General features: G+C 44.2%; 1 protein-coding gene across 1 annotated transcript; it reads right to left on the reverse strand.

Moving 5' to 3' along the window:
• Positions 1-1,300: 1,300 nt before the first annotated feature.
• LOC103293826 (60S ribosomal protein L11-like) lies at positions 1,301-24,200 on the reverse strand. Its single transcript, XM_054724962.1, has 2 exons — positions 24,048-24,200; positions 1,301-1,960 (listed from the first exon to the last, which is right to left on the reverse strand). The coding sequence occupies exons 1-2, from the start codon at positions 24,198-24,200 to the stop codon at positions 1,301-1,303; spliced, it is 813 nt and encodes a 270-aa protein (XP_054580937.1).
• Between the last annotated feature and the right edge of the window lie 100 nt (positions 24,201-24,300).

A 24,300-nucleotide genomic window follows, 5' to 3' on the forward strand; every position in this document is an offset into this window, starting at 1 on the left:
AGGAGGCCTCAGCAGCCATGGTCCCAACCCCCTTGGCCCCCCCGCATTAAAAAATACCACATGTGGATGTCAGACCAGCCCAGTTCATGCCTCTGCCCCCCCTACCAGTCTCGATGCGCTTTCTTCTTTACTTCTCTAGTTGTAGGAATTCCATTTAGCCAGCTTTCAGGCGGTTCTGAATGATGCTTGTTCTATATTTAAGTTGTAATTTTGATGTGGTTGTGGGAGGAGGTGAATACTGGCATTTACCTATGCTTCCATCTTGGTCCTCCTCTTCTCATAGAATTTAAGAAATACACTCAGTTTCCTTAGTTGTTGGGAAGAATGGTAGACCATTTGGTTAACTTTAGACTTGTCAAGTCAATTACGCAAATGAGAAAATTACCCAAAGCCACCGAGGAAATAAAACAAGATATTCATACCAATAGATAGAGAAAAGAAAGTAAAACTAAAGAAAGACAGAAACATCGAACAATCTAGTAGAAGAAGAACAACCTAGACAGGAAAGAAGGGAAAAAGAAAATGAAAAGTATGATAAACATAAAGCATAATGAAAGATGATATACATAAAAACAAAGTTAATATTTACAATAAATTGATTAACCTTACCAGTTATATCATTTAAGGAGTTTGAATATATTCTGGTGACTCTTAGGAAGAGGGGGGATCTCTGAATCGAGTCACTTGTGACCATATCAAATGTGCCAATGTTATATTTCTGCCTCCAGGTATCAGTGCATATGCTTTTAAGTCTAAATCCCATGGAAGGGCCCTAGCCGGTTTGGCTCAGTGGATAGAGTGTCAGCCTGCAAACTGAAGGGTCCTGGGTTTGATTCCAGTCAAGGGCACATGCCTGGGTAGGGGGCATGCAGGAGGCGGCCAATCAATGATTCTCTCTCATCATTGATGTTTCTATCTCTCTTTCCCTCTCCCTTCCTCTCTGAAATCAGTAAAAAAATATATTAAAAAATAAAATAAATAAATCCCATGGAAGTCATTACTTATGTCAATAATTTCACTATCCTTTGTATATTTTCTCAATAGTTAGCTGGCCCTTTAAATTCAAAGGAAACTCTGTAATAGATTTCTGTAAAATGATGTCACTTAAGATACTAGTTTGTTACATTATTTTTCTTCTAAAATAAACTGATACACACATGTGCTATAATTCCAGGTATGGGTGTTTTTTTTTTAGTCTGTGAAAGATGGTACTGTCACTTCCACTCATTATAATGTCACCTACCACACAGTTCACTTGAGCCCAGGCACAGTACCGTGTCTAACTTACAGACTATGCCACCTATAGCAGAATTTGCCTGTGTTTCTTTCTTCCTTTCTTTTCTTTCCATTTCACGGAAAACATTTCACTGGCCTTTTGGAGAGAAACGGGAATGTAGTTGCCAGGAAGGATGATGCCATCATACTTCTGCTGGAACCAGCGCAGGGCCTCCTCTTTGCTGACTCTGTATTTGGCCCCAATGCAGCCTGTCCCGCGTTTCCTGTCTGCGATGCTGAAACCTGGCCGACCCAGCGCCACATAGACGTCCAGGCCGTAGATACCAATGCTTGGGTCATTTTTGATCCCCAGATGAATGTGCTCCTGGATCCCAAAACCAATGTTTCCAGGGTCTGAGAAGTTATTTTTTTGTAATTTGTACTCGTGCACCTTTAGACCTTTCTCTAAGATTTCTTCTGCCTTGGCCCCACGGACTGTGCAGCAGACAGCAATCTTTTCATTTCTCCTGATGCCAAAGGATCTGACGGCACATCTGGCTTTGGAGAAGACAGGGGTCTGGCCCATGAGCTGCTCCAGGGCCTTGACTGCCTGGGTCAGTGGGTCCCCACTCTCTCCCACACAGATGTCGAGGCAGAGCTTGCGGGTGCGAAGTTCCCATATGGACTTCTCCTTTCCCCCTTGATCCTGCGTCACGATGAGAGACAGGAAGAGAGAGTGAAGTTTCTGGAGCGGGGAGTGTTTCTTGATACTGATTTTCCTTCAGGTCTTTAAAATTGTTCAAAATTAAATCTTTACTTTTTGAGCCTTTGAATTGATACCTATGGAAATTTAAATTTAGGGAAAGTAGATATAAAGTTAAGAAACATGTTTTGTTGTTCTTCTTTCTCCTAAAGGGTGTCATCTGAGTTCCTGCTCCTTGTCACCATGACCCTAAACTGGCGTTCCTGTGGGCCACAGTATTCACCCATAACTACATCATCCCTTGTCATACCATCTCTTTTCCTTTGACCTACAGAGAAAGCCTGATGGGGTGTCGAATACCACAATTTGTAAATGTATTTTTCTCTTTTGAAGCTGTACATCTGAAATATATTCCTAGATACATAATTTTAAATTCTTTTTTTAATTTTAAAAATATATTTTTATTTATTTCAGAGAGGAAGGGAGAGGTAGAGAGAGATAGGAACATCAATGATGAGAGAGAACCATTGATCGGCTGCCTCCTGCACGCCCCACACTTGGGATCAAGCTCGCAACCCAGGCATGTGCTCTGACCAGGAATCGAAATGTGATCTCCTGGATCATAGGTCGACGGTCAACCTCTGAGCCAAGCCAGCCAGGTAAGGGGTCAGGGCCATAATTTTAAATTCTAATCATTGTTAATGGACATGGAAGAGACCCAGAGTGTTAGATGTCATTTTCAGTACCACCGCTGACTTAACATGAGACCGCTATTTTCCAGACAGGAGAACTGACAATGAGGAATTTGCCTTGCAATTTACCTTTCAAATATGTTACAATGGCTTCATAATTAAATGTGCCCCCACACTCTGCACTCCTAGCAATGCTACTCCGCTTATTCTAAAGGTTGTGTTCAGCTGTGTGTGACTACATCTACAAACAGGTAAATTTTTCTTGAAAGGTGACATCTACTTTATTTTTAAAGAATAGCAAAGACAAGAAATAACAAAATTAAGTGGGAATTTGTGTCTAGTATTTTGTATGAAAGGAATAACCTGTATACATGAAGTATTGTTTAGTCTTCATACTGGGGTGGGAGTTTGTATTTTTGGTAGAGCTGTAATATGGAGAGCCTTGTGATTTAAAAGTTAGCAGTTTAAGCCCACCTGGCGTGGCTCAGTGGTTGAGCGTCAACCTATGAACCAGAAGTTCACGATTCGAATCCCAGGCACGGCTCATGCCTGGGTTGTGGGCTTGATCCCCAGTAAGAGGCATGCAGGAGGCAGCTGATCAATGCTTCTCTCTCATCAGTGATGTTTCTATCTCTCTCTCCCTTCCTCTCTGAAATCAATAAAAATAAATTGGCAGTTTAAGAACACTTTCTCCAAAAAGGAGGAGAATTAAGAGCTCTATTAGCATTCAGTACCACCGCTAGAAGGATTCTTTGTCATCCTTCTCTGCGCATGTCCCACGGTGACGTTAACCGCACCAGCTGTGCTGCACCAGGAGAGCCCCGAGGGACTGTTTAATGAAGCTGTTATGTTTTTAATGAAGCTGTTATGTTTTTTAAAAGCAGACATTTTAACATCTTTGCTTAAAAGTATTTTTAAATAGACCCAGGAAACAACATGTAAAACTTTGTTATTTGAGGGGTAGAGGGTATAGATTAGCTTCAAATATACCAGAAAGGATATGTTTAAAAACAATATAATTATTTTGATTATAAGTGAAACCTTTTAGGTTTGCAATTTAAACCAGCCTTATAATACATAACATTGAAACAAGCCATTTAAAATATATTGTAATCCAGGTAACATCCTATCTAGCAGTACTGCCTATAATGGCAAACATACTACAGGAGATGGGTCCATAATTATAAACAAGTAAAGACAACGTCTTTTCTGCAGCTAGACTTTGATTTAGAATACATTTCTAGAGGTCTACAAAAGTAATTTGGAAGAAACAAATTCCAAGTAATTATCAAAAATGTTCTGAATGTTTCCTATAAATGCAATACAAATATCACTTATTCATAACGTGGTGGTAACTTCTAGATTTGTCGATTTAAATTCAATGAAGGCATTCATGTTAACATAATTGAATTCAGCTCTTATTTTAAAATATATGCTGGTCTTAGGCTTCTTAATCTACTCATGAGAAAAAGATGCTCTTCTAAGATAAATGGAAATACTGTGAGTAGGGTACTATCTGATTTTATTAGCCTACCAGCACTTTATAAATTAAGTGTAGGAAGCCGGGCATTCAATATTTCTAGGAGAAACCATTACTGTTCAAATGGTTTAGAGATAAAATTTCTATAATGGATCACAGTGCTTAAGTTTCACATTACTGAGTAGGTGTTGGGAGGACTGATTAAGGTGTTTCAGGAAAAGATTTGGCCTAAGTAGCACTACAATATATAACCTAAGGAAAACGAAGTCCCTGACTCTTAATGAATAGATAATATATATCAAATATGTATATCAAACCTGCCAGTGAGTACGGCTCAGAAGGATGAACAAAATATTAGAAAAGAACGTTGAATAGTACTGAAAGACGGCAAGGCCCAGAAGAAAAGAGTGCCAACATCTGGCAAAAAGAGATCTAGAGGGAGGACCCCGAGATTGTTTTGGTGCCACACTTTCCAGAAGAGGCAACTGAGTGACAGGAGTTGAGGACGGATTCTGAGCAATCCGTGGGCCTTTGTGGAGGAAACGCAGGAGCTGGCATTGCGTGGAGGATTGTTTTTGGTTTGAGTCCTTGAAGGATGCAGCCTTGGGGAGCTTGGAGGAGGCAAAGCCTCAGGAGCAGAAACCCATCTGGAGAGTCAAAGCCCCGCTGTCATCGGCCAGAGGCAAACAGGAGGCCTCTCTGCAGGACAACTTCTTTGACATCAATCTTGTTCTCAGGTTTACAAAATACAATTAGAGCCGTCAATAAAAAATAACCAAACATAAGACGGCAAAGCTAAGGGAAATGAGAAAACAGAACTAGAACCACCAGGGTTCAAATTATGTGAATTATCACCACACAGTAAAAATAACTGGCCTCCTATATATCAAAAGTTAAAATTATATATATATATATATATATATATATATATATATATATATATATATATATATATATCTCAACAGCAAATTGTGGGAAAAAACCAACTTGGAAATTCTAAAACTGAAAAACAGCATCTGCAATAACTCAGAGGATGGTAAAGGGCACATTTGACAAAGCTTGTAAATCAATGAAATGGAAGGTAGGTTAGAAGAAAATAGCTGGCATGAGGCAGTGAGATAAAGAAATGGGAAATATAGGCTGTAGACTAAGAAATGGAGGGACTCTCTTATATTGGTTCATTTCTAGAAACTTGCAGGATCCTCTTGACCCCACTGTAACAAAGAGCACAGGATATGCTACAAAACCATATGCACAAAGCTTCACTATCCAAGTAAACAAAGTTTATATAATTCTACCTATTTAGCCACCTGCAGATCAGTTGTACACGATTTCCAACATTGCAGAAAGCACTTTTGGCTTTTTCCCATTTAGTACCTACTCCTTGAAGTAACTATCACTTTCACTTCTATAGATTACTCTGCCTGCCATTAATGGATTATTAGTATCCAATATTTGTGGTTGGTTTCATCTTGTGCTTAGGCAAGACAGGGCATGCTGGGCTTGTGAATCTTAGGAGCTTTCTCCTTGTGATAGTTGGGATACCAGGGGTGAAAGCTACATCCAGGCTTTGGCTTACTAAAAAGACAGTAGCTTTTTGTCCTGGCCAGGCAACTCAGTTGGTTAGAGCATTGTCCATATACACCAAGGTTGTAGGTTCAATCCTCGGTCAGGGCACATACAAGAATCAACCAATGAGTGTGTAAATATGTGAAGCAGCTAATTGATGTTTCTCTCTCTCTCTTTCTCTCTCTATCTCAAAATCAGTCATTAAATATATATTTTTAAAAGACAGAAACTTTAACAAAAATGTGGCTGAATGCCTAATATCACAATATTTTCTCCACCCTTTGTCCAGGGGATAAAGCAGGAAGAAGATGGCTTCTGGAGATGCTGGACCCAATGGACAAACCAAGGTTGTAGAAGATGAACATGCAAATCATGCATAAAACACGAATGAACCACATTGGTCGTAACTTCTTCACACAGCCATTTCCAGATATAGGGGAGACTAGGAAAGTGCCAGGCTGGCCAGCAGACCCTGAGCGACTGATGGACAGATTACTGTTTCTGTGAAAGAGAAGGCTAAGGGGCTTGTTTGGCTTTAGGAACCAAAATAGCCTCAATTGCCTGCCTGGTTAGCCTTTTATTGTAATAACAGCTTGAACTAAAATTAACCTCTAGATACAATCAGCAGGTAAGCATCCTTCAGAGGGCTCACGCTTCTACAAGGTCGGGTCTAAAGACTAAACAGAGATTCTAGCAAAACACCCGGGGGGTCAGACTTGTTTGGAAAAGTCAAGGTAGGAGCTGCCGCCTTCGGCAAGGTTCCCCAGAGGCCCTGATCTTTCAGAGAATCCTTCTTACAGACATTCCAACCAGGTCCCGTGCTTCCCCACATCTCCCCCCTTTTTGTTTTGCTGGCTGCAGAAGACAGAGGAAGGTGGCAAACTTTCTGCTTTGGAAGGTCAGGGTCTGAGAAGCGCATTCACTGCTTGAGTTCTGGTTTTGTAGACTATAAGAAAAACAAAGAGAATTACAATGACAGCAATGGTTAGTCCGATCAGGTACCAATTGATTTTAGAAACCCATGTGGTGGGGTCTACCCACTCCAAATGCTCCTTTACTATATTCCAAGCAGTAGTCTGTTTTTCATGTTTACTGAAAGCAAGTAAGGACTCTTTAATTTGCCTTTGCACATGTTTACTTCTTCAGTAACGTTATCATGAAGGACTCCCCATAGATGCTTTTTAACATCAATCCACTGCTGGTGACTACTGTTCCATTTTAAAGGGGTGACACGTATGTGCTTATGCTCCCAATTGCAATTAAGCACTTGCCTGTATGCTATAGCATCCTGTCTTTCCCCAGATATTCAATGGCTGCCTCTATTGCCTGTAGTCTAGCTAATATTTTTTGATCCATGTGCTGTTGTATAGTGAATTCCCTAGTTACATTACAGGCTGTCTGTACAGACTCAGAAAGGATGCCCCAGTGACACTGGCAGTATCAAGAATAACAACAGCCGAGATGATGGCTGCAATGACTATTCCCAAAAATCTTTTGGGCTGTAATTGGCTCCATGCTCTTTCTAAGACCTCAATAGCTGATGAGTCTTGCCATTTCCTGGTGAGATTAACAGGTGTTAGGATTTTTGTTTGTCTCCTAAGTACCATAATAGTGCTGATGTTCAATGAAGTAATATTCTGGGTGGTAATATAGGATAAAGAATAAGCTCCTTCTCCAACCTGTACTAGAAAAGATGCACTATGGTTTATTAGTAGATCAGGGCCCATAACAAAGACATAGGGGTGAGTGGTGCAAATCAGGCTATTGTCAGTAAGATTATTAGTAAAAGTTATGCTATACTGGCATGGTTCTGGTAGTTACCGTGCTATGCCATGATAGAATTTAATCCGATGAGCTGGAATCCACAGCGGCCCTGTGTGGGTAGAGACACACGCATATCCTCTCCCCCATGTTAATAATTCATTGGGTCTTTGAGTCCCATATTCCCCCTTTTTTGTTTTATTATGTGCTCTTTAATGTTGGATGGGTATGCTGGACAATGGCCTGCCTCTGTGGATTATATGGGATTCCATGGAATGCTGGATGGACCAAGTCCTGTAAAAAGTGGCAAAGGCATTGCTGCTACAAGCAGGCCTGTTGTCAGTTTTTATCTTGGTTAATATAGCTATGACCAGAAATAGGTCTTAATGAACTTATGTAAAGAAACATATTGCTACTTATTAAGAATCGCTAAATTTTGGAGGGACAGGTAGGGGGAGAAATATATAATTTACCAAATTGCTTTAAAAATGCTTCTTTATATCCGAAAAACAAAAAGTTTAATACTTTTAATAAAAGTTACAAAAACTATATAATTATTTTCTATTTATTCAGCTTTATAATAAAATTGTTTCTTCTGATTTTTCCTGCTAGTATTTCTATAAATTTAGATACTTTATAGAGTAATGTAAATGACATGGAATCGTGTCCTTTCTATAAAACACAATATTGTACAATATTATAACTTATAACAATTAGTTATAAATGAAAACATATTAGAATCTATTTAATATGCATATATAAATAGAATATAACTATTATTTTTTAATTTGATAGAGCTTCCCATATACCTTAAATATAACATTTTCCTTCATAAGGAGAGAAAGTAAATCTTAAAATTTAAACCCTGGGAAGGTAGTGAAATACATTAAACTAAAAGATTATTTATTACTAGAAGCCTGGTGCACAAATTCGTGCACAGGTGGGGTCCCTCGGCCTGGCTGGTGATCGGGGCCATCTCGCCCAGTCCCAATCGGACTGATTAGGGCCAGGAGGTTGGCCGGCCAGGGGTAAGGGCCACGGGAGGTTGGCCATGGGAGTACACTGACCACCAGGGGGAAGCTCCTGCATCGAGTGTCTGCCCCCTGGTGGTCAGTGCATGTCATAGTGACCAGTTGACGGGTCATAACGGTCGCTTAGGCTTTTATGTATATAGATTATTAGACAGTATTAAGTAATGTATTTATTTAAAGTAATCAAGTTCCTGATTAGCATAACATAATTATTTTAATTATATACTATATAATAAAGAGGTAATATGCTAATTGGTCCTAACAGCGTCCGAGTCACGACCAGTCAATGGGTTGCGCACGCACAGGAGCTGGGGAAACTTCCACCCCCAGCGCTAATGTCACGCTGCCTGTGTGCGTCCCTACCCAACACTGAGGTGAAGCTGCCTGCCTGCCTGCATCCCCAGCTGGGGATGTGACACTGCCTAACCCTAACCCCGCTCAGCACTGCCGTGATACTGCAGGGGGCTGGGCTTGATGGGGGACCTCAGGCCACACATCCCACCCCGGCACCAGGCTGGGAGACCTCAGACCATGCCCCCAGCCCTAGCGCCGGGCTGGGGGACTTAAGGCTGTGCCCCTTGCCCAGTGGGACTTGACGGGGATCTAAGGCCACGCCCCTCACCTGGTGGGGCTTGATGGGGGACCTCATGCTGCGCCCCCCACCCCAGCACCGGGCTCGGGGGTTCTCAGGCCGTGTCCCCTGCCCAGCAGGGCTTGACAGGGGACCTCAGGCTGCACCCCCTGCCTCCCCGCCCAGAAGGGCTTGATGAGGGTGGGGCCGGCCGGGTCTAGGTCTCCTGTGTTTTCGAAGTGCATGCGGGCGGTGGGCGGGGACTTGACTCTAGGTCCCTTGGCAAGCCCCACACTCTGACAGGAGGGAGATTTTATATACATTTTACTAATTTTCTTTCATCTCTGACACTTCTATTATAGAGAAAGGGCAAATAGCAATATTAAAATATTTCTTCTAATTAATCCCCTTTTAATGTGCACGAATTTTGTGCACCGGGCCACTAGTGTGTGTGTATATCTCTATCTATCTATCTATCTATCTATCTATCTATCTATCTATCTATATCTTTTGCTTCTTAGGCAAATACAGGAAAAAAAACCTTTTTTTCCCCTTTACTTTTAGAAATAGGCTTATTTTTCTAATGGAAAATATACTCATATTCTTAAGAAGCATAACAGAGATAACAAAACCTTGACAACGCTCAGGAGGCTGGAGAAAGGGTGGGTGTGTATGTGGAAAGAAAGTAGGTCCTGGGGGTTGTTCCCAGGACTGCAGTAACTCCTGGGCCTTCAATGGTAAAAGTACCATTTTTTTTTTCTTTACAAGGAGAGTGCTCCCGCCCCCCCCCCCCCACCTCACTGTTGCCACTCCTGCATTCTGTTTAAGGGCACTTCTGTAGCTCCAGGCCTCTAGGATAAATACTTGGGGGGTTTAAATAATTATTTCCCATATTTTTCTCTTTTTGAGTAGACTAATAATATGAAATCTTATATATAAGAAGAGATCTTAAAAACAGAAAAAAAAACCTATAGTAAATGTAACTAGGGAATTCACTATACAACAGCACATGGATCAAAAAATATTAGCTAGACTACAGGCAATAGAGGCAGCCATTGAATATCTGGGGAAAGACAGGATGCTATAGCATACAGGCAAATGCTTAATTGTGATGGGGAGCACAAGCACATATGTGTCACTCCTTTAAAATGGAACAGTAGTCACCAGCAGTGGATTGATATTAAAAAGCATCTATGGGGAGTCCTTCATGATAACGTTACTGAAGAAGTAAACATGTTGCAAAGGCAAATTAAAGAGTCCTTACTTGCTTTCAGTAAACCTGAAAAACAGACTACTGCTTGGAATATGGTAAAGGAGCATTTGGAGTGGGTAGACCCCACCACATGGGTTTCTAAAATCAATTGGTACCTGATCGGACTAACCATTGCTGTCATTGTAATTCTCTTTGTTTTTCTTATAGTCTACAAAACCAGAACTCAAGCAGTGAATGCACTTCGCAGACCCTGACCTTCCAAAGCAGAAAGTTTGCCACCTTCCTCTGTCTTCTGCAGCCAGCAAAACAAAAAGGGGGGAGATGTGGGGAAGCACGGGACCTGGTTGGAATGTCTGTAAGGAGGATTCTCTGAAAGGTCAGGGCCTCTGGGGAACCTTGCCGAAGGCGGCAGCTCCTACTTTGACTTTTCCAAACAAGTCCGATCCCCCGGGTGTTTTGCTAGAATCTCTATGTTTAGTCTTTAGACCCGACCTTGTAGAAGCGTGAGCCCTCTCAAGGATGCTTACCTGCTGATTGTATCTAGAGGTTAATTTTAGTTCAAGCTGTTATTACAATAAAAGGCTAACCAGGCAGGCAATTGAGGCTGTTTGGGTTCCTAAAGCCAAACAAGCCCCTTAGCCTTCTCTTTCACAGAAACGTAATCTGTCCATCAGTCGCTCAGGGTCTGCTGGCCAGCCTGACACTTTCCTAGTCTCCCCTATATCTGGGAATGGCTGTGTGATGAAGTTACCATCAGTGTGGTTCATTCGTGTTTTATGCATGATTTGCATGTTCATCTTCTACAACCTTGGTTTGTCCATTGGGTCCAGCATCTCCAGAAGCCATTTTCTTCCTGCTTTATCCCTTCGACAGAGGGTGGAGAAAATATTGTGATATTAGGCATTCAGCAACATTTTTGTTAAAGTTTCTGAACTGCTGAAGCAGATCCTAGTCAAGGCTCCTGGGGAAGGAAGACCACCCAAGCCAATCTGACTCACTCATTGAGTGGCTGCTTTCATTTTAGGTTTATGAAAGGAAACGGAGGGAATATGACCTAGACAAAGGGCAGGCCTAACACTATTGTGCAGCTTCTCTCCCTGGGACTGTGAGGGCTTCTGATTCTGTCTCTTGCTATGTGTGGCTCCATTGTCTGTGCAGAGGCTCTCACTTGGCTAATATATTGACTTGGGTGGGGCTGAGTCTTGGGCTACTCAGTTCTGACTGCATTTCTGCTTAGACATTCACAATCATTATTATTTTTTATTTTGTTAAAAAATATTTTTATTGATTTCATAGAGGAAATTGAGAGGGAGAGAGAGATAGAAACATCAATGATGAGAATCATTGCTTGACTGCCTCCTGCATACCCCCTACTATGGATCGAGCCTGCAACCTGGGCATGTGCCCTTGACTGAAATCGAACCCGGGACCCTTCAGTCCACAGGTCGATGCTCTACCAATGAGCCAAACTGGCTTGGGCCACACTCATTATTTAACTGTACTAAGAGCTCCTTCCCTGTACCTGGTCCCAACCCCCAGGATTTAAAATCTGTCTGGGTAAGTATAAGCAATGGATGGATGCTACCTTGGGTCAGCTGATCAATTTTGGTCCAATTATATTTGGACAGAAGGGTGAATGTATGGGGAATGAACGCTTACCACTATGCAAGCATGGGTCTTATGTACATGAGTGTAGGCATTTTCAAAAAAAGAGAGATAGCCTGGGGGGCATCCCAAACAAGGTGGACTCCAAAATGGCACTGGACTGAGACTCATATGAAAATAATAGTGAAGAACTCAAAGTCATTTTTTGGTTTATTTATTTAATGAGCATGTACTAAGCATTTGTGGTAAGCAGGCACCATTCTTGACCCTGAGGACACAGGAATAAAACACATTTCTTACGAAGTCTCATTAGACCAGGGGGATAGATGATTCAACAAAGGAACACAATGAGAGTCTCAAATGCTTTCACAGCAGTCTGACCTGGGTGTAGGATGAGATAGGGTCAGAATATGATCTGGCCACTTGTATCAGGCTTCTAGCAGTGGTTCTCAAACTTGATTGTGCATCAGAATTACTTGGGCCCGGCTGGTGTAGCTCAGTGATTGAGCGTTGACCTATGAACCAGGAGGTCACAGTCCGATTCCCAGTCAGGGCACATGCTTGGGTTGTGGGCTTGATCCCCAGGGTGGGCATGCAGGAGGCAGCTAATCAATGACTCTCTCACATCATTGATGTTTCCATCTCTCTTTCCCTCTCCCTTCCTCTCTGAAATTAATAAAAATATATTTTAAAAAAATTACTTGGAATGCTTGTTAAGATACAAATTGCTGAGTCTGACCACCAGAGAACCAGAAGTTCAGTCTGCCAATAGATGCTGAGAATTTTTATTTCTAAGAAGTTCCCAGGTGATGCTGATTCTGCTGGTCTGGGGTCCATACTTTTGAGAATAGATGACTCAGAGATTTGAGTTCTGAAAGATGAAAACATGGGGGTGAAGGAGAGTTGACTTGAAGTCATGGAGTTAGGACCTGTAATTACATGTGTACGGGCACGTCTGCTGTTTTTAGAGTGGTGAGGAGATTAAGGTGGTACGTAAGGGGTCAAGGACTCTGAATGCCAAACAGAGGAAGATGAACTTTATTCTTTAGGTAAAGGAGACATTGGAGGATTTTTTAGTGGGGGAGGGGCACGTTCCTATTTATATTTCAGAAGAGTACAGTGGTCTGAGTAGAAAGGGGTGGGAGACGGGGCCATAGAAGTCTACCTCATGAGCAGCCTGACCATGGGCACTTGTGGGGAATCGTGGCCTTCCCTAATGAGCCTGATGGTGTCACAGCCCTTGATCTGCAGGTCTGAGAGGCTAAGATGATTCCACAGGTTCAAACCCTAGAACTTTAGGACCTGATTCTCCACGTAAGGCGCTCCAATCTCCTCAGTCTTCTCCTTCAAGTCATGAATGGAGTCATCAGGGTGGATGGCATAAGGCTTGCTCTGGCCACCAGAACACTTCATGAAGGAGGGTCTCCAGCACGCTGACACTCACCTTAGCAAAGACCTCATAATCTGTCAGGGTCCACTGGCTACTGAGTAGGTGCTGCTTCCCTTCCGGCTCCTGAAGGAGAGATGCTGCTGCCTGCTAAGCATTGATCTCCATTTTCATCTTCCAGACGGGACAGTAGGAGTCCACTGAGTGTCCAGGCCTCCTTTCCTGCCTGTTTCACCAGCACCTAGATGTCCCTTGTTCGCTGGAAAGAAGGAGCAGATAAGGGTATCTGATGATCATGACTATTGTCTTCAAATCTTCCCCCTTCTGGCTACTGATGACTAATTTATTGCCCACTGAGCTACTTTTAGTAAACAGAGGTGTTATCAATAATTATTTCAGCTAACAGGCATAAACCAGGATTGGCACAGGCAAGAACATTTGATCTACTTAGGCTGACAGCACCACTGAGTCATCCTCTGTCCTCTAACTCACTCCAACCAGAGTGACAACTGGCAACATTCTCCAAATAACCATTCCTTCTATGTGGATCTCTTCAGAGTCCCCACCTCACGTGGGGAAAACATTAGGACCTATCCCATAGGTATGTCATAGGGAGATTGTAGGTTAAATGATTTAACATGTGTCTGGCATTGCATAGTGGTTAGAGCATCAGCTCCCACACCAAAGGGTTGCAGGTTCAATTCCAGGTCAACGACATGTACCTTTGTTGCTGGTACAATCTCTGGCCCTCAGGCATGTGCAGGAGGCAACTAATCCCTGTGTCTCTCACATCTATGTTTTTCAGATTCCCTCCCCGCCCCCCTCTCTCCTCCCCAAATCCCCTTCCACTCTCTTTCTAAAAAACAATAAATGGAAAAATATTCTTGGGTAAGGATTAAAACAAACAAACAAACAAAACACCACCACCACCACCACCAAAAACCCACAATGAACATATGTTAGGCACTGGGACGTGTGTTCAGGGACACTCATTGTAATAGCAATGGTTATGTACATGAAGGTACTTTCATTCATTGGATTATGATAAAATATTGATCCAGGATGACTTGATTTTCCCATTTGTCTAGGGCAGTGTTAGTGTATATCCCTCAACCTCTCTCTCTCTCTCTCTCTCTCTGTCTCTCTCTGTCTCTCTCTGTCTCTCTGTCTGTCTGTCTCTCTCTCTCTAGAGAGACAGAGAGACATTGATTTGTTGTTCCACTTTTGTATGCATTCATTGGTTGCCTCTTGTATGTGCCTTGACTGGGGATCAAACCCGCAACCTTGGTATATGAGACGAGGCTCTAACCAACTGAGCCAGCCACCTGGCCAGGGCAACAGCATTCCATTTCATGTACAAAAATATCCTGGTTTGGCCTTTCTTACATGGTTACACCTTTTAGGTCTATATGTGTGGATATGAAATTGTCTTTCAGATAATTTACTGGAGTAACCCAACAACCTAGTAATTCAAGTAAATAAAAGTAAAAACTAAAAAATAAAAAGATTTACAGTTAGACACAGGCATGTGCTCATGTGTGGGTGGTACATCCATGGAAGGAGATGCAAAAATTGGTAAGTGTATGTTGTGGAGAAGGCAGAAACTGAGAAACTGGGGATAAGGCAGTTTGCTTTGCTTTGTTGTTATTGTTTCCATGAACATGTGCTCTCTCTCTCTCTCTCTCTCTCACTCTCTCTCTCACACACACACACACACGCACACACACACACACACACACACACACACAACAATAGTTATGAGGAAGGTTCTTGGCAGGAAGCTGCTTCATGACTATTTTCTCCCAGGAACCACCTGGCTGCCTCCACCTGCTGGCCGCCTGCTGAGCTCAACCACTGAATGAGCCTCCAGTGGTGCTCGTGTTGTGTGCGGTAGTTCTCAGTGAGCCAGCAGGTAGGGTGAGTGGTGTTCACTAGACTGATACAGGTTCAAACTCAGTGCCATTCTGGGCTGAAGCCACTCAGCAAAAGTCCCAGGGTGCACCAGTCTAGATGCCCCCTGCCTGGGCCTGCTGGCCTTCATGGTGGGGCAGGGTCTCAGGGAGTCACCAGGGTGAGGCCAGAAGAGTTTATCAAACAGTTCAAGATTTGACCATTCAAAGGATTTGACCAGTTGGGCATGTCCGGGAAAAATGGTCCCCTCCCTAGAGCCACACAACTCAGTCTGGCCCAGATTTGGCCTGGAGCCAGAGCTCAGCAGGGAGGGCAGGGCTAGTGGATCTCCCATGACGGGGAGGCACCATCATGCTTGGGTGAAGGTGGGTGGAGTGGCCCCTGCCCAGAGCCACACAACTTAGTCTATCTCAAATTCTCCCCAGACCTCCTGGGGAGCCCACACTTAGTAGGGTGGAGCCACCAAGGGTCAGAAGGGAGGGCTAGAGGATCTCTCCTGAGGAGGAGGCACCCATCAAGTTCAAGGGAAAGTGGGGATAATGACCCCCTCTCCAAAACCACACAGCTCAGTCACTGATACCCCCTGACTCTGCCCAGACCTCTATACCCTGGCCCAGGCAGCTGACTCCTCAGCAGGGCATGAGTCCCACAGGGTGGGGTGACAGGGAGGCCAGAGGTAGGACTATTGCTTTCCCCAGGATGATGTTTTAAGGAGGGGAGTGCTGCACCCAAGTGGTGTGGGAGAGGGATTCAGCATAGGGATCCTGGTGGCTGCTCCTCAGCTCTCTCCCCAGAGCCACAAATTCCAGCCTCTACTCCCATGACTCAATTCTGCTCCCCCCTCCCTCTGTCAGAGCCCAGGGCCAGTGGATACGAATGAGATTTTGTGTGTTGGCCCTTTAAGAGGGCCCCTGTTTCTCTAGCAGATTCCCACCTCTCCCTGGTGGACAGAATCCCTACTAGTTTTCAGTCAGGTGTTATGTGGGCACCTCTTCCTGGCTCTGGTGCTCTGGGCTTGGGAGTTGGGCCTGGGGTTGAGACCCCACACTCCTGAGGGGGAACCTTTGCAGTTGAGATATCCCTCCAGAACCTCAGCTTCCTCTCGTGGGAGCCGGGCCAGCCCTTTTTGCATCTCTGACCTTCCTACCAATCTCAATGTAGCTTACTCTGTAAGTCCTTGGCTATAAGACTTCTGTTCAGCATGATTGTTCTATATTTTAGTTTTAACTTCAGTTTGGTTCTGGGAGAAGATGAGTGTACCTTCCACCTACTCCGTTGCCACCTTGGATCTCATCACTTTGAATATTTCTTGCCACTCTCTTCTGGACTGCAAAGTTTCTGTTGAGAAATCAGCTGCCAGTCTATGGAAGCTTCCTTACAGGTAACTAACTGCTTTGCTCTTGCTGTTTTTAAGATTCTCTCTTTGACCCTGGCTAGGTTGGTTAGAATTTGGTTAGAATTTCGTCCCCAAATGCCAAGGTTGTGAGTTTGATCCCCAGTCAGGGCACATATAATATCAAACAATGAATGCATAAGTAAGTGGAACAGCAAATCCATGTTTCTCTCTTCCTTTTTCTCTCTCTCAAATCAATTTAAAAAGACTTACTTAAAAAAAAGATGGTGATTAATCTTTGGCATTTTAATTATGATGTATCTTGGTGTGAACCTCTTTGGGTTCATCTTGTTTTGGATTCTCTGCACCCCCTGGACTTATATGTCTATTTCCTTTGCTAGATTAGAAAGAAAGGTCAATCCAGTACCTTTTTTTTTTTCTAAAACTCACTCAAAAGAAAAATATAGTTAAAGAACATATTGGATGTACAGTTTCTTCAAAGCAGATTATTGCATAAAATAAAAACATTAGTATAAATATAATTAGTAATTTTTTATATGTTATTTTGAGTGAGTTTTAGAAAAAAAAAAGGTACTGGATTGACCTTTCTTTCTCATTGAGCTCCTATAGTGTTCTCACAGGGCACCTGCATTTGGCCGAAAGTCTGGGAATGCACACATTCCTTAAGCAGATTGTTGCATAAAAATGATATAAATATTTTAGCATTTTCTTACATATATACTTTAAATATATTTTAGAAGAAAAAAATCACTGGTATCTTTTTTTAAAGGTTAATCCTGACCCAAGGATATTTTTTCCATTGGTTTTTAGAGGGAGAGAGAGAGAGAAAAACATTGATATGAGAGAGACACATTAATTGGTTGCCTCCCGAACGCGCCCCAACCGGGATGCCATTGACTGGCATCGAACCTGGGACCCTTCCATCTACGGGCCAACGCTGTATCCACTGAGCCAACCAGCTATAGCAGGTTTGTTTTTTGTTTGTGTGTGTGTGTGTGTGTGTGTGTGTGTGTGTGTGTTTTAGCAGACCACAAACATTGGTACAGCTAAAGTTTGGAACGACAACTGATTTTGGAGACCGAAAGGCCTCGGTTTGTTTCCCAAATTCACCACTTACTGGCTGTGTGAGCCAATAGTAACTTGACCTTCTACAAAGTGGGAATAATAAGTACTTTATAACGTTGTGAGAGTGAGAATGTTTTCATTGGACATGTATAGTTGCATCATAAAAATGCCCAACTTCCAAAGATTGAACTTTACATATTTAGTAAATCAAACCAAAACATTCAAAACTATAAATTTCTCACTTCCACTCTGAAGCTAATCCATTTTCACAGCCCTGGTTCCTTTCTCACTCACTCCTAACCTTTTTGGAAGCGATTTGGAAAGCAGCAGGGTATCGTTTAAATGCTTTTGCCCTTTAGAAGGAAGTTAATACTTCGGTACATACTCTGTACTAGACTGTAATCGAGGTCCCTCTACTTAATTATGGCAGTTTATTCTCCTCACACCCATGAGGTATGAGTGATTTTTCCAGAATAGAAAACGGAGGCTCAGAGATGAACTTGGAAGTGGAAAAGTCCACTAAGAAACCTAGGCCCAGTGGTGAAACTTTGGCTCTTTTTACTCATAATGCCAGGCTGCTATTTAAACTTGCCAAAAGAATGAACTTACTTTAAAAATAAAAATAAGTGGAAATGAATCTTTTAAAAATGTCACGAGAACTATGGGGATAGCTGAAGCTATCCTTGGGTGGTACAAAACCACAGTGTGGACTGTTCACCTAAGCCCAAAGCGCCACCGTAATTTTAGCCCAGTGTACTTTTTTTTTTTTTTTTGCCACAAAGAAATCCAGTTTCCTGGAGCCGGGTTCCACTTGGATTCCAGCTTTCTGGCTCCTGATGTGGGTTTGTGGTTTTCAACTGCCTGCACTTTAAATAGAAAGGACTGAAGGTCTTAGCAGAACGGAAAAAGGAGTACGGCCAAGCAGCGTGTAGTGAAAACCTTTGACCAGCAGGTGTCTCTGCAGACAAGGGAAACGGTTCCTTTTGGCCCTCGAGGTGGAAGATGGATTTTCTAGTTTAACTGAAGGAAATTGTGGCGGAGACAAAACACAGGTAGGTCAGCTACCAACAGAACCCAATCTCAATAGCACAAGTTTTTCTTGGCCGACAGCTGGGAAGGCTGACAGGAAACCTCCGCAGTCCCCGGTCTGCCTGCAGGAAGCCCGCACAGCAGTCCCCGCTGCCCAGCCAAGGGGAGCGCCTCCAGCTGCGGCCGCGCCAGGCAGGTGTGGGGTGTGGCGGGGAGGCGTCTCCAGTCCGGAGCGGTGTGAGAACAGGGAAGGAGGAAAGATGAGGGCTGTAGGTTTTGAAACAGGGAACTGAAGAACTTCAATTTGAGGTAGACCTTGGAAGTGGGCCTTTATTTTTTATGGAGTGTTAGGAATTCTAGAATTGTATATATTTGTGTATATATATGCATATATATTAAATACGTTTTTATTGATTTCAGGAAGGAAAGAGAGAGAGAGAGAGAGAGAGAGAAACATCGATAATGAGAGAGAATCATTGATGGGCTGCCTCCTGCACACCCCCCTACTGGGGATTGAGCCTGCAACTCGGGCACATGCCCTTGTCCAAAATCGAACCCGGAACCCTTCAGTTTGCAGGCTGACACTCTATCCACTGAGCCAAACCAGCTAGGGCTATACTTGTATATTCAAACAAAATAAAAGGATCCAAATATGCCAAAATACTAATTAATATTTTTTTGATTACCAGACTTTTCATTTAGGAGAAAGAGACAGATTATCAGAATAAATCTTTATTAGTGTAAATATTAGGGAGTTGATCACAGGGTAACTAAGTGCACCTCACCTTAGGAGCATATACTTTTGTGAAAAAACTTTTCCTTTCCTGGATGAACTTTTTTCTCTCTACTAAATGTTTTTCCCACTGATTTTCCTTATAAAACCAAAGGTGTATTTGCTGAGGAAAACATTGATTCTAAATGATAATATAGTCACATCTAGGAATGCAGAAAGAAAACCTTTAAGAAAAGCACACTTAAAGATGTTTTAGCCTGGTCAGTGTGGCTCAGTGGTTGAGCATCAACCTATGAATCAGAAAGTCACAGTCAGGACACATGCCCGGGTTGCGGGCTCGATCCCCAGTGGGGGGCGTGCAGGAGGCAGCCCATCAATGATTCTCTCTCATCATTGATGTTTCTCTCTCTCTCCCTCTCTTTCCTTTCTGAAATCAATAAAAATATATTTTAAAAAAGATGTTTTGGATGATTTAAAGGGTAATGATATTCTAGAACATATGCAAAGCAGTAAGGGTAATTTTTGTTTTGTGTGATAGCTTGAATGGTTCCATGAAAAAGAAAGATGTGGCAGGCGGAACAGGAAATCTTGGACTGAAAGCGTATGTAGGCCCTCCTCAATATGCTTTAGAGCAGGAGAGTGTGTAGTTCCTCTGGCTGCTCAGACCTGTTTCTGGGTGCACACAGGAAGCAGGGGTAAGACGAGGTTGGTTGGGATAGGAGGAAGGGCAGCAGCCACATGGTGGAGGTGGGAGTGCAGAATGCAGCCCTACTAAGGATAGGCACTTTCTGCTCACCTGGAGGACAGGGCACACCGCGTGTTGAGGAGTCTCTCCAGCAGCACCCTGATTTCTCTGTGGTGGAATTTCCAGCTGGCCAGTGGCTCCCTGGCTTGGGAATAAGGGGATGTAAGCATCCTATGATGTTGCCTTTTGGCATAGAGTTTCTGAATATGCTTCTGTGTCAGCCAGATGCTCCTATAGTGTTAGCTTTTTTCAGAGCAGCAATGAGTTGGGCCAATGTAAAGCGAGGCTTGGACAGTCTTCCGCGTTCTGATGATTCTGGGAATCTGTGGTGCTAGATCGCGAGGCTACCTTTTTCTTGCAGGTTGCTGGTGAGCAGCCCTGCAGATGGGCTATGGGGGCCTGTAAAAGTATAAGAGTTCATGCATTATCTCCCATGACTTCTATCCTCTCAGGTCAGACTCAGGTCCTCAGAGGTTTTGTATCACTTCTAGAGTTTCTAAGGGTCTAGACCAGTGGTTCCTAGCCTGTGTTTGGCCACGCCCCCTCCCTCCCAAGCATCTCTAACATCCTGATGCTCCCGCCCACAGGACTTGTAATTCATATTCTTCAAAAAGTGAGCTCCTATTCACATGGAGGAAGCCTAAAAGGCCATTAACTTGGTCTAAACAAGCTTCCAAAGAACATGGCATCCATGAAAGAGAAAAATAAAAGAACAAAAGGACAACTGAAGTACTAAGGAAGAAATTACTCAGAAATTGTTAAGAAAATAATATGAAGTGATATGAAAAAATAGCAAATAAAGTTTCAAAACATATAATAGAGAACCAAAATGCATAAATATGTCACAATTTATATATATATATAAATATATACAAAAATGCAAAAAATTCACTGGTAATAACTCATTCTCAAATGCCCCCCTTAAAAGTCAAATTGCCCCCCTGTGGGGCGTGTGTCCCACAGTGGGAACCACGGGTCTATCATATCCATCAAGAATGCCTTGCTTTGCCCGTTTCAGATTCTAGAATCAAGACACAATGACATTATGTAGGAAAATGTCTCATTTTCATCTTTGAATGTATCTTTTGCTTGTCTTGAAATGATTTTCTTTTTCCTTGCCAGGAGGTCAGGGTTCAATTCCCTGTCAGGGCACATGCCCGGGTTGCAGGCTTGATTAATGATTCTCTCTCATCATTGATGTTTCTCTCTCTCTCTGTCCCTCTCCCTTCTGCTCTGGAATAAAAAAAAAAAAATTAACAAGCAAAAAACCCCCAAAAACTTAGAAAAAGAAAAGAGTGAGTTGGTATGGCACTGACTGGGAGCTGCACCCTGGACTGCAGGGGCTTGGAGAATTCAGCCCTCAAGCCTGTCTCCTGAGCCTTGTGGCAGCGGGAACGCACCTGCCTGCATGTTTTCTCAGGCAGCAACGCTCTTCCACAATAGGCAGCGAGTCTCTCATGGCCTATTTCTAAGTGACGGGTGCTTCAGTCCGTTGTGTAGTCTGTTGTTCTTTATTTCTACGCTAGGTGCCTGCTTCGTCCTGCTCTCAAGACCCTGCAAGTCCTCTTCTTCCCTGGGTCTAAACTGACCGAGATCGCTCTGGGCTTCTGGAGAAACAGCTGTTCCTACTCCTGCTCTGACAGGCTTATCCCCCGTGCGGGGAGAGCGGGCTCCAGAGGTGAGTGAGCAGCCTGGGTTGGTTTGCATCCTAGTTCTGCCACTTCCTAGCTCTATGCCTGTGGCCAATGATCTTAATCCCTCTGTGCCTCCTTTTCCTTCTCTGCAAAATGGGGCTAATAACATCATCTGTCTTTAGGGTTGTTGAGGAATTGAGTTCACTTCCGTAAACTGCTTAGCATAACGCCTGCAAATTGTTATCACTCACTTTGAGTTCCTCCCCAAACTGAGTCCGTAGGACTCAATACCTCCTTATTACACACATACATCTAAACTGTTTTCCTTTTTCTCCCATGGCCCTCCCCAGTTTCCCACATTCTCCTCACCAGAGAGAATGCTTCAGGGAGGTCTCCAGTAAACCTTTATCCAGGTCTCAATAGGACACACCATCTACCGGCCTCATCCACACAGGCAGGGAGCATACGTGATCTAGCACCCAGCCTGCGCACTCCGGCCATTGTTAGGGACTAGAGATGTGTCTTTTCTCTTTGGAGCTTAGACCAATGCTCCATTTTCTGGTTTCTCTCTAGAGCAGCGGTTCTCGACCTGTGGGTCGCGACCCCTTTGGGGGTCGAACGACCCTTTCATAGGGGTCGCCTAAGACATCCTGCATATCAGATATTTACATAACAATTCATAACAGTAGCAAAATAACAGTTATGAAGTAACAACGAAAATAATTTTATGGTTGGGGGTCACCACAACATGAGGAACTGTATTAAAGGGTCGCGGCATTAGAAGGTTGAGAACCGCTGCTCTAGAGGCATGTTTGTTTCTCACACCCTCCAGAGAGCAGCAGAAGTTGCCCCACTTGCTGTCACAATGACCTCCACAAGCGGAGGAGAGGCTGTAAGGTCCCCGTGAGAGTGGCTTCAGCGCTGCTCCTGCCTCCAGAGGAAATGATTTTCCTTTTCCTGCACTGCCAGCAGCTGAGGTTTCTGTTGAGATCCTCATTCCCTCCCCTCCCCTCCTGTCCTTAAGGAGATGGTAATGCTGGGACCTTGGGGCCCAGGCGCAAAGTTAATGTACAGTCCCTGCTGACGGCAGGGGCACGGGGTCATGAAGTGGTAAGAGAAGGGGGCCACATCATTTATCTGGATTGATAGCTCTCAACCAATGAAAGGATTTAACCAATGCAAGAAGCCAAGGTCTACTTCATCCTTATCCATATTTGCTAGTAAAGGAGCCAATTAGTGTTAATTGTGTTGGCAATTTGGAACAGCCACCAGGAGGTTGATCCAAGACAATTGCAGAAGGACCTCTGTCCATTCTACTCCCAGCTATTACTCACAGTCAGATGGGGAATCGGAATGCTTGTAGATATCCTTTGGTCAGAGAGAGCAAACATGCCCTCTCCTTCTCACACATTGACAGTGCCCCGGATGTCAGCTTTTAATATTGTACATGCAGAGATCTGATGATACAGTTTTGCCATTGAGAGAGACAAGTATGGATGGGTCAGGACTGGACTGAAGGGATACATTTTAACACAGAAATGTTCACAATCTCCTCCCCCTACCCCCACCTTGTTATTGATGGCCCAATTGCCAACCCCTCTCCACCTCCAACTAAAGCAGTTAATTTACTTGATAAAGGGGGGAGGGGGGAAGGAAGAGGTGGGGGACACTTGGGAGCTAGCGAGGGACTCCAAAGGGTGAGGATTGCCAGACAGCTGAGGAGGAGAGGAAAAGATAAATCCGATCGACTTCAATGTCCTTGGAGAGTCGCTAGTAAGGATGGAATTCTTTTTTCTTTATTGATTAAAGTATTACATATGTGTCCTTAGGCATTCTTATTTTATTATTTATTTTGCTAACAGGCCGTTCTTTAACTGTGATGCGCCTCACTGGACGATGCGCACCCCTCTCATCAGGTTACACGAGTGACGGAAACAGGACAGTCGCGGCTATAGACTTGTCCAGAGGCGAGGCGGGAGGGAGGAAAGTGACGCGCCTCTGGTCCTCACCCACCTGGTAACTGGAATGCGTGTTTGGCCTGGTTTCCCGCCCGCGAACACGCAAGTCCCAGTTTCCCCATCCCCGTTTGCTGGCCACGAGATCGTGGCTTTTGAAAGCGCGAGGAAGGCGTTTCTCTGAAGCGGCCCCCTGGGCCCCGCCTTGGCTGTGGGTGCTTCCGTGCTGCAGCCACCCCTGCCGCGGCCGCGGGCCAGGGGCCAGGCTGTGTTTTGGAGATGACAAAACACCTTGTTTTAAGGGAAGCGGGGCGGCTGCCGGCTGGGGGAGCGGCCACGGCAGGGTCATTTTAGGGAGTCCAGAGGCGCGGCTTTGGGGTCCGGCTGGAAGCACCCCGACTCGGGACCGCTGCCGCGGCGGGAACCGGGGCGGCGTGGAGCCGGCGGGGAGCAGCGCCCACGCGGGAAGGTCGAGCTCGAGGGTGAGGTCACCGTTGCCATGACTCCGGGCAGTGACGCGCGTCGGCACGTGACCAGCGGTTGCCATGGCGCCGGGCCCCGGCGGCGCGGGCGCCCCGCCCCGGAGTGACGTCAGCGCGCCCCCCTCCTCCCGCCCCCCGCCCCCTCCCCGCGGCGCCCCGCGGCCC

This window comes from Eptesicus fuscus, chromosome 13 (genome assembly GCF_027574615.1).
Source record: "Eptesicus fuscus isolate TK198812 chromosome 13, DD_ASM_mEF_20220401, whole genome shotgun sequence".
NCBI classification, from domain to species: Eukaryota; Metazoa; Chordata; class Mammalia; order Chiroptera; family Vespertilionidae; genus Eptesicus; species Eptesicus fuscus.